The sequence below is a fragment of the Somniosus microcephalus genome, chromosome 2, assembly GCF_052327205.1.
Source record: "Somniosus microcephalus isolate GS21.2 chromosome 2, FLI_Smic_1.0, whole genome shotgun sequence".
NCBI classification, from domain to species: Eukaryota; Metazoa; Chordata; class Chondrichthyes; order Squaliformes; family Somniosidae; genus Somniosus; species Somniosus microcephalus.
Window position 1 is genome coordinate 373,935,793 of NC_140988.1, and position 14,668 is coordinate 373,950,460.

Below are 14,668 nucleotides of genomic sequence, written 5' to 3' on the forward strand. Positions count from 1 at the left end.
GGCACCTCCTGGATTGGTGTGGCTCAGCACGTTGGAATCCCTGGCAGAGTTTTTTTTTTGAATAGAAGCATTCAGAAGTGCGAAAGGGCCTGGTACCTGCTCATTCCCTTCTTATGTCGAGGAAAGTGGGATGAGGAGGGTCTAATGCAGAACTGACCAACACCTCTTTGAAAAAAAATGTTTATTTTTTTAACCCTTGCAGCAAAAGTATGTCCGATGTTCTGTCCGAGCAGAGATCAGGCACTTGAGGAGGGTCCTGTGCCACAGAATTAATGTGCTGGATCAGCAACAGGTAAGCCGGGGTGGGTGGGCGGCAAGCACTGAACTTGTTTGTTTCTTCGCAAATTTTCCGGAAATATAATGGGTTTTCTTTCTGCAGGTACAAATACTGTTTGACAATGAGCCTCTGCCGGAGCACATGACCATGAAACAGCTCTGGCTCTCAAGATGGTACGGTAAGGTGAGTGGTGATTGCGCAGGTAGCTAGATAAGTACATGAGGGAGACAAGAATAGAAGGATCTGTAGATAGGCTGAGATAGAAACATAGAAGATAGGAGCCCCTCGAGCCTGCTCTGCCATTCAATGAGATCATGGCTGATCATCCAAATTCAGTACCCTGTCCCTGCTTTCTCCCCATATCCCCTGAACCCTTTAGCCTTAAGAAATATATCCAACTCCTTCTTGAATATATTTAATGAATTGGCCTCTACTGCCTTCTGTGGTAGAGAATTCCACAGGTTCACCACACTCTGGGTGAAGAAATTCCTCCTCATCTCAATCCTAAATGGCTTACCCCTTATCTTTAGACTGTGACCCCTGGATCTGGACTCCACCGCCATCGGGAACATCCTTCCTGCTTCTAGTCTGTCTAGTCCTGTTAGAATTTTATAAGTTTCAATGAGATCCCCTCTCATTCTTCTAAACTCCAGCGAATATAAGCCCAATCGACCCAATCTCTCCTCATACGTCATTCCTGCCATCCCAGGTATCAGCCTGGTGAATCTTCGCTGCACTCGCTCCATGGCAAGAACATCCTTCCTCAGATAAGGCGTCCAAAACTGCACACACTACTCAAGATGTGGTCTCACCAAGGCCCTGTACAACTGCAGCAAGACATCCTTGTTCCTGTACTCGAATCCTCTCGCTATGAAGGCCAACATACCATTTGCCTTCTTAACCGCCTGCTGCACCTGCATGCTTACCTTCAGCGACTGGTGCACGAGGACACCCAGGTCTCATTGCACTTCCCCTTCTCCCAATCTATTGCCGTTCAGATGAGGTAGGGTGGGCGAAGGCTCATGTGGAGCATAAACACCGGCATTAACCTGTTTCTGTGCTGTAAATACTATGTAATTCTTTGTAATGTAGCTGCAATTTTTTTTATCCTCTTTTTACCCCATTTATCATAGCATCTGACAGCACAGAAGGAGGCCACTCGGCCCATCGTGCCTGTGCCGACTCTTTGAAAGAGCTGTCCAATTAGTCCCCCTCCCCCCATTCTTTCCCCATAGCCCTGCAAATACTTTTGTCCTTCAAGTATTGATCTTTTTTAAAAATTCATTGATGGGATGTGGGCGTCGCTGGCTAGGCTGCATTTAGTGCCCATCCCTAATTGCCCTTGAGAAGATGGTGGTGAGCCGCCTTCTTGAACCGCTGCAGTCCATATGGTATAGGTACACCCACAATGCTGTTAGGAAGGGAGTTCCAGGATTTTGGCCCAGCAACAGTGAAGGAACGGCGATACAGGTCCAAGTCAGGATGGTGTGTGGCTTGGAGGGGAACTTGTAGGTGGTGATGTTCCCATGTGTCTGCTGCCCTTGTCCTTCTACGTGGTAGAGGTCGCGGGTTTGGAAGGTGCTGTTGAAGGAGCTTTGGCGAGTTGCTGCAGTGCATCTTGTAGATGGTACACACTGCAGCCACAGTGCGCCAGTGGTGGAGGGAGTGAATGTTGAAGGTGGTGGATGGAGTGCCAATCAAGCGGGCTGCTTTATCCTGAATGGTGTCGAGCTTCTTGAGTGTTGTTGGAGCTGCACTCATCCAGGCAAGTGGAGAGTATTCCATCACATCCTAATTCTCTTTTGAAAGTTACTGTTGAATCTGCTTCCACCTCCCTTTCTGGCAGTGCATTCCAGATCATCACAACTCGCTGCGTCATTTTTGTTCGCCTCATATCCTCCCTGGTTCTTTTTCCAATTACCTTGAATCTGTGTCCTCTGGTTACTGACCCTTCTGCCACTAGAAACAGTTTCTCCTTATTCACTTTTATCAAAACCCTTCCTGATTTTGAGCACCTCGCATAAATCTCCCCTTTACCCTTCCTTGCTCTAAGGAGAACAATCTCCAGTCTCTCCTGCAGTCCCTCATACCTGGTAACGTTCCTCTGCACCCTTCCCAAGGTCTTGACATACAGTGCAGACATAAAGAAAAGCAGAACAAAACAGGAATCAACATCTAGAAGCCAGACTAGCAAATTTGTGTAGTAACATCGCAAATTTAAAGATCATTCCTGTTTGTGGAATAGATAAGGTCTCATAGCAATTAACTCCCATCCTCTGCTGAAGCCGATGTGATTCCTCGGTACCTCACCCAAGTGGTCATTCTTCCTGACTGAGCTACTCTTCAAAGGGGGTTGGGCTTCATGCCGCTAACCACACATGTTAGCGACAGAAGTAGAAACCAGTGATAATTACCCGCTCCTGCATTCACAGAATCACAGAAACCCCACAGTGCAGATAGAGGCCATTTCAGCCCATCAAGCCTGCACTGACACATATCCCACCCGATCCCCGTAACCCCTACACCAACACATATCCCACCCTATCCCCGTAACCCCACGTATTTAATCCCCCTAACACTAAGGGTCAATTTATCATAGCCAATCAACCTAACCTGCACCCTAGTCCAGTCTTGCTCAGGCCATTGATCTAGCTACCCACAATCCTGTCCTAACTGAGATAACTCAGCACAGACTGACAATCACAAACGCTCTGCTCTGTATGGCTTAGTGCCTTCAAACACTCGCGCGCAGCAAGAGGAGGATTTGCAAGTGCTAGCCAACATAAACGAGTACCTCCGTTATTGCCTCAATAATGAACCGCAGCCTGTGGACAAAAAGAAAGACTTGCATTTCTACAGTGCCTTTCACCACCTCCGGACATCCCAAAGCGCATTACAGCCAATGAAGTACTTCTGAAGCATGGTCACTGTTGTGATGTAGAAAATGTGGTGGCCAATTTACGCACAGCAAGCTTCCACAAACAGCAATGTGATAATGACCAGATAATCTGTATTAGTTTTTTAAAATTAGTTCATGGGATGTGGGCGTCGCTGGCAAGGCCAGCGTTTATTGCCCATCCCTAGTTACCCTTGAGAAGGTGGTGGTGAGCCGCCGCCTTGAACCGCTGCAGTCTGTGTGGCGAAGGTACTCCCACAGTGCTGTGAGGGAGGGAGTTCCAGGATTTTGACCCATCGACGATGAAGGAATGGTGATATACTTCCAAGTCAGGACGGTGTGTGACTTGGAGGGGAACTTGCAGGTGATGGTGTTCCCGTGCGCCTGCTGCCCTTGTCCTTCTAGGTGGAAGAGGTCGTGGGTTTGGGAGGTGCTGCCGAAGAAGCCTTGGCGAGTTGCTGCAGTGCATTTTGTAGATGGCACACACTGCAGTCACGGTGCGCCGGTAGTGGTGGGAGTGAATGTTTAAGGCGGTGGATGGGGTGCCAATCAAGCGGGCTGCTTTGTGCTGGATGATGTCGAGCTTCTTGAGTGTTGTTGGAGCTGCACTCATCCAGGCAAGTGGAGGGTATTCCATCACACTCCTTACTTGTGCCTTGTAGATGGTGGAAAGGCTTTGGGGAGTCAGGAGGCGAGACACTTGCTGCAGAATACCTAGCCTCTGACCTGCTCTTGTAGCCACAGTATTTATGTGGCTGGTCCAGTTAAGTTTCTGGTCAATGGTGACCCCCAGGATGTTGATGTTGGGGGTTTCGGTGATGGTAATGCCGTTGAATGTCAAGGGGCGGTGGTTAGACTCTCACTTGTTGGAGATAGTCATTGCCTGGTACTTAAGTGGCAGGTAACATTTACGTCACACATCAGCCCAAGCCTGAATGTCGTCCAGGTCTTGCTGCACGCAGGCATGGACTGCATTATCTGAGGAGTTGTGAATGGCACTGAACTGAGTAGAAGAGTAAAGACGTCTTACTACAATTATATAGGACCTGGTGAGACCACTCCTGAAGAATTGTGTATAGTTTTGGTCTCCTTCGAAATAGTGCCATGGAATCTTTTACGTCCACCTGAGAGGGAAGACGGGGCTTCAATTTAACATCTCATCCAACAGTGCAACACTCCCTCAGTGCTGGAACGTCAACTTGGATTTTGTGCTCAATTTTCTGGAGTGGGGCTTTAACCCACGACCCTCTGACTCACTGAGCTAAGGCCCCAGCTTCGACAACTACCCTCCTAGAGCCACTATAACGTAGTGAAATTGGCCAGGCCACTTTGCAGTCGAGGGATCGGACCCCGAGTAAGAGTTGGAGGAGGCAGAGGCGCGGTGACCAGTGGTGATGCCAAAGAGGTAGGGTTTAGCGGAGGCTTTTGAAGGGGAAATGAGGTTAAGAGGGAGTTCCAGAGTGTGGGGCTGCATGGTTGAAGGCTGCACTTTGTCACGCTCTGTAACGACTCACCCAATTTTTGGAACAGTTTACAGCATATGTTGAGAAGCCTGGATAGTGACATTGATGAATAGCTTTAGGAGTTATGTTTTCTGTTCTTCTGTATTATACGTGCCGAGGCAGGGTTTTCAGAGAAATGTTACCTCCTCTGACGGCTCGCAGATTCTCTGGGGCTAGGATGGAGGGGAGCGTTGCATTAGTGACTGGCACAGTATTGCAAAAGGATCCCCACCAGTAATTATGTAACTCGCTGCAGCTGCTCCTCATTCACTTTAGTGGGAGCTGGAATCACTCGGTTTCTATAGCCGCTCCTGCTGCTAGGTATTTTTATAACCTTCCTTATCTGTTGCAGTCTCGCCATGCTCTAACAATCTTCAACAGCAACTTACATTTATACAGCGCCTCTAACACAGACTAATGTATCGAGGCCCTTCACAGCAGCGTTATCAGACAAAATTCAGCACCAAGCCATATAAGGAGATATTGGGATAAGTGACCAAAAGCTTGGTCAAAGAGGTAGATTTTTAGGAGCATTTTAAAGGAGGCGAGAGAGGCAGAGAGGTTTAGGGAGGGATTTCCAAAGCTTGGGGCTTGGGCATCTGAAGGCACGTCTGCCAATGGTGGGATGAAGGTACTTCCTCGAGGCCGGGACCCAGGAGCGAGGACGAGCCCAGCGGCGAGGTCAAGGCCCAGGAGTGGCGCAGCGTGGACCAGCAGCGGGGTCGGGGCCCAGGGAAGGTGCGGCACGGGCCAACAGCGAGGTCGGGAGGACCACAATGCATCCTACGAAACCCAGGCAGAGAGGACCTGCGGGAAGGAGGGAGGAGGACAGTAGCAGTATGTTTGTGTGTGTGTGTGCTAGGCCGATGTAGCAGAGCCTGGTCTCCAGTTATCTGGGATCCCCTTGCCATTGGACCAAGACCTTGCTCTGTCAAGCCCATGCAGTAGCTGGTGTGCAACGGCCACCCCACGTTATAAGAATTCACGCACAGGCATCTTCCACCCTTTAAAATTAAGTTCGGGACGTCAGGACCCTCATGGACAACCCCAACAGCGACAGACTGGAACGCCGTACTGCTATCGTTGCCCGGGAGCTCAGACGTTGCGACATTGACATCGCCGCCCTAAGTGAGACCCGGCGGGCAGCACAAGGCCAGCTCGAGCAAGGCGGTGGCTACACCTTCTTCTGGAAAGGCAAACCGAAAGAAGAACACCGTCTCCATGGGGTCGGCTTCACCATAAAAAATGAATTAGTTGGGCGTCTCGGAGACTCCCCTTGTGGAATAAAGGAACGCCTCATGACTCTACGGCTCACCCTAGCCCGGAACCAGTGCGCTACGGTCATCAGTGCGTACGCCCCAACACTGCAAGCCACAGACGAGACCAAAGAGGAATTCTACTCCAGCCTCGAACAATCCCTGTCCTGAGTCCCAACGGGCGACAAGCTGATCCTCCTTGGCGACTTTAATGTCAGAGTTGGAAAGGACACAGACCTCTGGAGAGGTGCGATCAGCAGAGAGGGGGTAGGGAAAGCCAACTCCAACGGTACCCTCCTCCTGACGAAATGCTTAGAACATGGCCTTGTCATAGCCAACACCTTGTTCCGTCAGAGAGATAAGTACAAGGCTTCATGGCAGCACCCTCTCTCCAAGCACTGGCATCTGCTGGACTACGTCATCGTCCGAGCGAGTGACCGCAAGGACGTCTGCATCACCCGCGCCATGACAGGAGCTGATGACTGCTGGACAGACCACCGCCTAATCCGCTCTGTCATCCCCATCAATGTAGCCCCAAAACATCGGCGGCAACAGAAACAATGCCGCAGGAAAATCAACGCTGGAGCACTCAAAGACCCCGTTAAGAAAGACCTATTCAGCCTGCGCCTCACAAACAACCTGACGACTCCCAGTGATGCAGAGACAGTGTCCACAGCGCCTGGTCTGCACTCAAGGCCTCCATAATCAGCTCCTGTGAAGAGACGCTCGGTCACTCAACCAGGAAACACCAAGACTGGGTTGATGAGAACGACCAGGAGATCCAGGAGCTAATAAGCTGCAAGCGCAAGACATTCTTGATCTGGAAACAGCAACACAACTCGAGAGCAAGAAAGCAGCCCTACAGACGCCTGAAGGCCGAGGTCCAACAAAAAACTCGCGACCTAAAGAACAGATGTTGGGTGGAGAAAGCGCAGGAGATCCAGCAGCTTGCCGACAACCACGACGTGCGTGGATTCTTTAGCGCAGTCAAGACCATCCACGGCCCAAGCACCCAAGGTCTTGCCCCACTGCGGGCCAAGAACGGAGAGGTACTCCTCAATGACAGAGAGGCAGTCAGTGCCCACTGGAAGGAGCACTTCGAAGATCTCCTTAACCGAGACTCTGTCTTTGACGCGAGTGTCCTCAACTCCATCCCGCAGCATGCTACCCGCCACCATCTCAGCACAACCCCAGCCCGGCAGGTTGAAAAGGCCATCCGACAACTGAAGAACAACAAGGCCTCAGGAGCAGATGGAATCCCCGCCGAAGCACTAAAGCATGGCGGAGAAGCACTATTGGCGCGAATTCATGAACTCATTTCTCTTATCTGGAAGGAGGAGAGCATGCCAGGGGATCTCGGAGACGCCGTAATTGTGACCATCTTCAAGAACGGTGACAAGTTCAATTGCGGTAATTACAGAGGAGTTTCCCTGCTGTCTGCCACAGAGAAAGTCATCGCAAGAATCCTCCTCAATCGCCTTCTCTCACTGGCTGAAGAGCTCCTCCCAGAGTCGCAATGCGGATTCTGCCCACTAAGGGGCACAATGGACATGATCTTCACCGCACGTCAATTACAAGAGAAATGCAGGGAACAGCACCAACCACTGCACATGGCCTTCTTTGATCTCACAAAAGCCTTCGACAATGTCAACCATGAGGGATTATGGAGTGTCCTCCTCAAATTCGGCTGCCCTCAAGTTTGTCACCATCCTCCGCCTGCTTCACAACGACATGCAAGTCGTGACCCTTTTAAAAAAAATTCATTGATGGGATGTGGGCGTCGTTGGCTAGGCCTGCATTTAGTGCCCATCCCTAATTGCCCTTGAGAAGATGGTGGTGAGCCGCCGCCTTGAACCGCTGCAGTCCATATGGTGTAGGTACACCCACAATGCTGTTAGGAAGGGAGTTCCAGGATTTTGGCCCAACGACAGTGAAGGAACGGTGATACAGGTCCAAGTCAGGATGGTGTGTGGCTTGGAGGGGAACTTGTAGGTGGTGATGTTCCCATGCGTCTGCTGCCCTTGTCTTTCTAAGTGGTGGAGGTCACGGGTTTGGAAGGTGCTGTTGAAGAAGCTTTGGCGAGTTGCTGCAGTGCATCTTGTAGATGGTACACACTGCAGCCACAGTGCGCCGGTGGTGGAGGGAGTGAATGTTGAAGATGCTGGATGGAGTGCCAATCAAGCGGGCTGCTTTATCCTGAATGGTGTCGAGCTTCTTGAGTGTTGTTGGAGCTGCACTCATCCAGGCAAGTGGAGAGTATTCCATCACACTCCTGACTTGTGCCTTGTAGATGGTGGAAAGGCTTTGGGGAGTCAGGCGGTGAGACACTTGCCGCAGAATTCCCAGCCTCTGGCCTGCTCTTGTAGCCACAGTATTTATATGGCTGGTCCAGTTCAGTTTCTGATCAATGGTAACCCCCAGGATGTTGATAGTGGGGGATTCAGCGATGGTAATGCCATTGAATGTCAAGGGGAGATGTTTAGAGTCTCGCTTGTTGGAGATGGTCATTGCCTGGCACTTGTGTGGTGCGAATGTTACTTGCCACTTGTCAGCCCAAGTCTGAATGTTGTCCAGGTCTTGCTGCATATGGAGACGGACTGCGTCAGTATCTGACGAGTCTCGAATGGTGCTGAACAGTGTGCAATCATCAGCGAACATCCCCACTTCTGACCTTATGATGGAGGGAAGGTCATTGATGAAACAGCTGAAGATGGTTGGGCCTCGGACACTGCCCTGAGGAACTCCTGCAGTGATGTCATGTGATTGAGCTGAATGACCTCCAACAAACACAGCCAACTTCCTTTGTGCTAGGTATGATTCCAACCAATGGAGAGTTTTCCCCTTGATTCCCATTGACTTCAGTTTTGCTAGGGCTCCTTGATGCCACACTCGATCAAATGCTGCCTTGATGTCAAGGGCAGTCACTCTCATCTCACCTCTGGAGTTCAGCTCTTTTGTCCATGTTTGGACCAAGGCTGTAATGAGGTCAGGAGCTGAGTGGCCCTGGCGGAACCCAAACTGGGCGTCAGTTAGCAGGTTATTGCTGAGTAAGTGCCGCTTGATAGCACTGTCGACGACACCTTCCATCACTTTGCTGATGATTGAGAGTGGACTGATGGGACGGTAATTGGCCGGGTCGGATTTGTCCTGCTTTTTGTAGACAGGACATACTTGGGCAATTTTCCACATTGCTGGGTAGATGCCAGTGTTGTAGCTGTACTGGAACAGCTTGGCTAGGGCCGCAGCTAGTTCTGGAGCACAAATCTTCAGTACTATTGCCGGAATGTTGTCAGGGCCCATAGCCTTTGCAGTATCCAGTGTCTTCAGCCGTTTCTTGACATCACGTGGAGTGAATTGAATGGGCTGAAGACTGGCATCTGTGATGCTGGGGACCTCAGGCGGAGGCCGAGCTGGATCATCCACTCGGCATTTCTGGCTGAAGATAGTTGCAAATGCTTCAGCCTTGTCTTTTGCACTCACGTGCTGGGCTCCACCATCATTGAGGATGGGGATATTTTTGGAGCCTCCTCCTCCTGTTAACTGTTTAATTGTCCACCACCACTCACGACTGGATGTGGCAGGACTGCAGAGCTTTGATTTGATCCGATGGTTGTGAGATCGCTTAGCTCTGTCTATCGCATGTTGCTTCCGTTGTTTGGCATGCAAGTAGTCCTGTGTTGTAGCTTCACCAGGTTGACACCTCCATTTTTCGGTATGCCAGGTGCTGTTCCCGGCATGCTCTCCTGCCCTCTTCGTTAAACCAGGGTTGATCACACATCACCACAGACCCAATTCACGTACGGACCGGGGTCAAGCAAGGCTGTGCCATCGCACCAACGCTCTTCTCGATCTTCCTTGCTGCAATGCTCCATCTCGCCCTCCGTAAGCTCCCCGCTGGAGTGGAGCTAATTCACAGAACAAACAGGAAACTGTTCAACCTCTGTCGCCTCCAGTCCAGATCCAAGGTCGTCCCATCCTCTATCGTCGAATTACAGTATGCAGACAATGCTTGCGTCTGCGCTCACTCGGAGGTCAAACTCCAAACCATCGTCAACATCTTCACCGAAGCGTACGAGAGCATGGGCTTTACACTAAACATCTGTAAGACAAAGTCCTCTACCAATCTGCTCCCGCCACACAACACTGTTCCCTGATGATCAAAATCCACGACAAGGCCTTGGACAACGTGGACCACTTTCCATACCTCTGGAGCCTACTGGCAACAAGGGCAGACGTCGATGACGAAGTCCAACACCGCCTTCAGTGTGCCAGCACAGCCTTCGGTCGCCTGAGGAAGAGAGTGTTTGAAGACCAGGACCTCAAACCTGGCACTAAGCTCATGGTCTACAGAGCAGCAGTGATACCTGCCCTGCTGTATGCCTCAGAGACATGGACCATGTACAGCAGGCACCTCAAAGCACTGGAGAGGCACCACCAATGCTGCCCCCGCAAGATCCTGCAAATCCATTGGCAGGATAGGCACACCAACGTCAGTGTTCTCGCTCAGGCCAACATCCCCAGCATCGAAGCTTTGACCACGCTTGGTCAGCTCCGATGGACGGGCCACATCGTCCGCATGCCCGATACGAGACTCCCAACACAAGCGCTCTACTCGGAGCTCCGACACGGCAAGAGAGCCCCAGGTGGGCAGAGGAAACGCTTCAAGGGCACCCTCAAAGCCTCCTTGGAAAAAGTGTAACATCCCCACCGACACCTGGGAATCCCTGGCCCAAGACCGCACAAAGTGGAGGAGAAGCATCCGGGAAGGCGCTGAATACCTCTAGTCTCTTCGGGAGCATGCAGAAGCCAAGCGCAAGGAGCGCACGTCAACCCAAGCACCCCACCCACCCGCCCCTTCAATCACCATCTGCCCCACCTGTGACAGAGACTGTAGGTCTCGCATTGGACTCATCAGTCACCTGAGAACTCATTTTTAATGTGGAAGCAAGTCATCCTCGGTTCCGAGGAACCGCCTAAGAAGAAGAAGAAGGTAACTCGGGATGCGCAAGAGGCCAGAATTGGAGGAGCACAGAAATCTCTGAGGCCATGGAGCGATTTGAAGAAAGTCTTTTAAAATCCAAGCTTGTCGTCACCTAGTCACTACTCCTGATTGACCTTTTCTCTCACTTTTCTCAACCATGGTGCTGTCCTGCTCTATGGCCCCTGCCCCTTACTGAGGTTGCTTAATTCCAAAAAGCAAGTGCAACGGCATTATACCCAATATGACCGTGTTTGGGCAGGAGCGTTCTATCCATGTAACACTCGGTGTGCGATTATAATATGTGTACAGGAGTGTTACTGTTTCATATCACGGAGCCCAGCAATCACTCAGCACATCACGCTGCCTTTATTCCCATGAAAGTATTGCCAAGAACATGATCTTGTTATCTGGAGCCTAATGGACAGAGCGCTAATAATCTGCTTTTCAGTTCCCCATCTGCATGCTGCTTAGAGGTTTTTTTGCTCCCCTGATGGCTCAGCTATTTAAGGCAGTGATCCAAGTGCTATGGAGAGACCAGGAAGGCTATCGCTTTGATCCGCTGACTGTGTTGATTTAGCAGTTTGTTTCCGCAGCAGGGTGGCCCCAGTCCTGCCAGAAAAGGCGGGGGAAAATAGACCAAGGCTCCTGCTCCTGTTCCTGTATCCTATGCTGGGAGTGAGCATGTGGATATATGCTACATGTACAGGATCAGGCTGAACTGTGATGTCCACTCCATGGTCGAATAGCCCGCTGACGCTGTCTACATCGAATTTACAGCACAGAAACAGGCTGATCGGCCCTACAGGTCCATGCCGGTGTTTGTGCTCCACACAAGCCTCTTTCCACCCTACTTCATCTCACCCTATCAACGCATCCTTTCTCCCTCATGTACTTATCCAGCTTTCCCTTAACTGCACTGATGTCATTCACCTCAACCACTATCTGTGGTAGCGAGTTCCACATTCTAACCACTCTCCGAGTAAAGACGTTTCTCTTGAACTCCTTATTGAATTTATTAGTGACTATCTTATATTGATGGCCCCTAGTTTTGGAACCCCCCCCACCCCACAAGTGGAAACACCTTCTTCTGTACGTCGACCCTTATCGGACCCCTTCATAATTTTAAAGACCTCTCTGAGATCACCTCTCAGTCTCCCCTGTCGAGGTCTAGGCTCACACTCGAATGGGCACTGAGGCGAGATGTTGCAGGGCACCGTATTCCAGCAGGAGGGGTGACGTTGTGAACTAGTTGGGCCGGGGAAGGAGAAAGTATCAGCCCATTTCTCCCATCAGCAGAGGTGCTGAAATCTACATTAACAAAATCTATATGGAGGAATGTCGAATGGCTTTATACACGAGGAACGCTTTGCTTTATTTCTTCCCTTGTTGCTCATGTTGGACTATATTCTCTACTGCACTTTTTACCACGCGATGTGGAGTTATTTTGTACCGGCAGTAGTGTATTCCTGGAACCATTCCACTTTTCCTCTGCGTTCCTCCCTTCTATAAATTCAATAGGGAATTCATAAATTTGATAGGGAATTCAGTAAATCCAATAGAGAATTGAGGAGAAACTTCATTACCCAAAAAGTGGTAAGAATGTGGAAGGTGCTATCGCAAGGTGCAGTTGAGGCGATCACCATAAATGCATTTAAGGGGAAGCTAGACAAATGAGGGAGAGCTAGATAAATGAGGGAGAAAGGAATAGAAGGATATACTGATAGGGTTAGATGAAGAGGGGTGGGAGGAGGGTCAAGTGGAGCATAAATGCTGGCATAGACCAGTTGGGCAGAATGGGTCTGTTTCTGTGCTGTAGAACTTGTGTTTGTATTGCTCCTTTCACGACCTCGGGACGTCCCAAAGTGCTTTACAGCCAATGAAGTACATTTGAAGTGTAGTCACTGTTGTAATGTGGGACACGCAGCAGCCAATTTGAACACAGCAAGCTCCCACAAACAGCAATATGATAATGTCCAGATAATCTGTTTTTTAGTGGTGTTGTTTGAAGAATTGGCCAGGCACCGAGGGAGAACTCCCCTGCTCTTCGAATAGTGCTATGGGATCTTTTACATCCACCTGCGAGGGTAGACAGGGCCTCGGTTTAACATCTCATCTGAAACTCTGCACCTCCGACAGTGCAGCGCTCCCTCAGTACAGCACTGGAGTGTCCGTCTAGATTTTTGTACTCAAGTCCCTGGAGTGGACTTGAACCCACAACCTTCTGACTCAGAGAGCGAGAGTGCTGCCCACTGAGCCACGGCTGACATAGGAAATAGGATTAGAGGAGACAGCTCCGGCGTTTTGTGAATAGAAAAGTAACGACCCTGGGGTTAGTATTGGTCTTGGGAACACACTCCCCACCCGCAATGGCGAGCGTCGCCTAACCTTCTCGTTTTCTACTTTCTCCTTCAGCCTACGCCGATGGTCCTCCAGTACAGCGTGAAGGAGAAGCGAGGAAGATGAAAGCGCGAGGCGGACTAACCACTCATCCGGCGCAGCAAATCGCGCCGTTGCAAAGTGTTTTAAAAAAGCGGGCGTGGTGAGCAAGCCTGGGCCAGGGACCATTGATTCCTTCATGCAACCGTAGAGTCCCGGCTGTATCTCCACCTACCGACTAGACTGTGTCAAAGCAGCTTGGATCTGCAGCAACGCTCGTAACTTTAAAGTAGCCCCTTGTCCGTATTCTGGCGGCAGTGTGTGAAAGAGCCGAGTGCTCTGCCATTGTGGACTACCCCCCCCCACCCGCCCCCGCTTCTGAAGGTGCTGAGTCTTGCTGGGCGTTCACTTCCCTCCAATCAGCACGGGCAGCGAATATCGGCTGGCCTTTTTTGAACAGCGGAGGGTGTTAAAGTCGAACCCCGGTTCCTCCCCGGACACACGCAGACCTTCCAGCTCCCTTCGTGCCTGACCCCAAAAACTAGTCACCCCCCTACTGCGAGGACCCCCGAGGCAACCCCTGCCACCGCCCTGAGTCATATCAGCTAACGCAGCACAGACCGGGGACAGGGACACGGGTGGAACCTGGGGCATCTCCTGTTCCGTGTGGCTCAGCGCAAAACCATCATGGGGAACCAGCCCTGGCTGCCGATATACAGCTTGGTTAGTTTGTCAGCTTATTTATTTCCTTTTTTTGGTGGGGCTGTCTAGAGCGTCAAAGAAACTTTCAGCGAGATTTGCACTAACTGAATGGCTTTTATAAATTATCCTCTATATGAAATGATGGCTGCATTTGTGTGTCCCGAACAAGTGTTGGTTTCTACAGCATTCTGTCTAAGGAGAGGGAGTTTTAAACATTATTTAAACCCCCTGTAATTAGTACCAGCTACAGGTGGAAGTTGGAGCCTGTTTCTTTTGCCTCTGATGCAGTTAATCGCTCCACTTCAACATGTTCCTTTGTTTTTAAAGGGCATTGAGTTTAAAGTTTGTTTTTGCGATTCGCGTAAAGGTTTGTTTGGTACTGTTGTAAACCTTTGGGTTTAGTGTTCAGTGCCTCCGTGTAAACGGCGAAAGTAAAAATGATACCGATCTTGTCATCTAAACGGATGGAGTTTTGAGTTTCATGTTCCAAACCTTCTTACTCCTGCCACCCCCAAACTGGTGGGGCATCGACTCTAGCTGGGATAAAGCTGGACAGACTGGGGACCTCACCCAAGTGGACCTTCGTCCTTGGCGGCGAGCGTCGGCACAGTACCACCGGAGGACGGGACCTTTTAGCCCAGCCCGCTGGCGTGCCCCTGTGGTCCATGTGTGTACTTT

At 50.6% G+C, this 14,668-nt stretch overlaps 1 protein-coding gene across 2 annotated transcripts in view; it reads left to right on the forward strand.

Moving 5' to 3' along the window:
* The window catches only part of pcgf1 (polycomb group ring finger 1), a 65,531-nt gene extending 51,080 nt beyond the window's left edge, over window positions 1-14,451 (forward strand). For both annotated transcript variants that reach the window (XM_085975848.1, XM_085975855.1), the window contains exons 7-9: window positions 203-292; window positions 380-460; window positions 13,325-14,451. In XM_085975848.1, the coding sequence (XP_085831974.1) occupies window positions 203-292; window positions 380-460; window positions 13,325-13,375 (222 nt within the window). In that variant the 3' untranslated portion in view covers window positions 13,376-14,451. The remainder of the gene's footprint in view (window positions 1-202; window positions 293-379; window positions 461-13,324) is intronic.
* The last annotated feature ends 217 nt before the right edge of the window (window positions 14,452-14,668 follow it).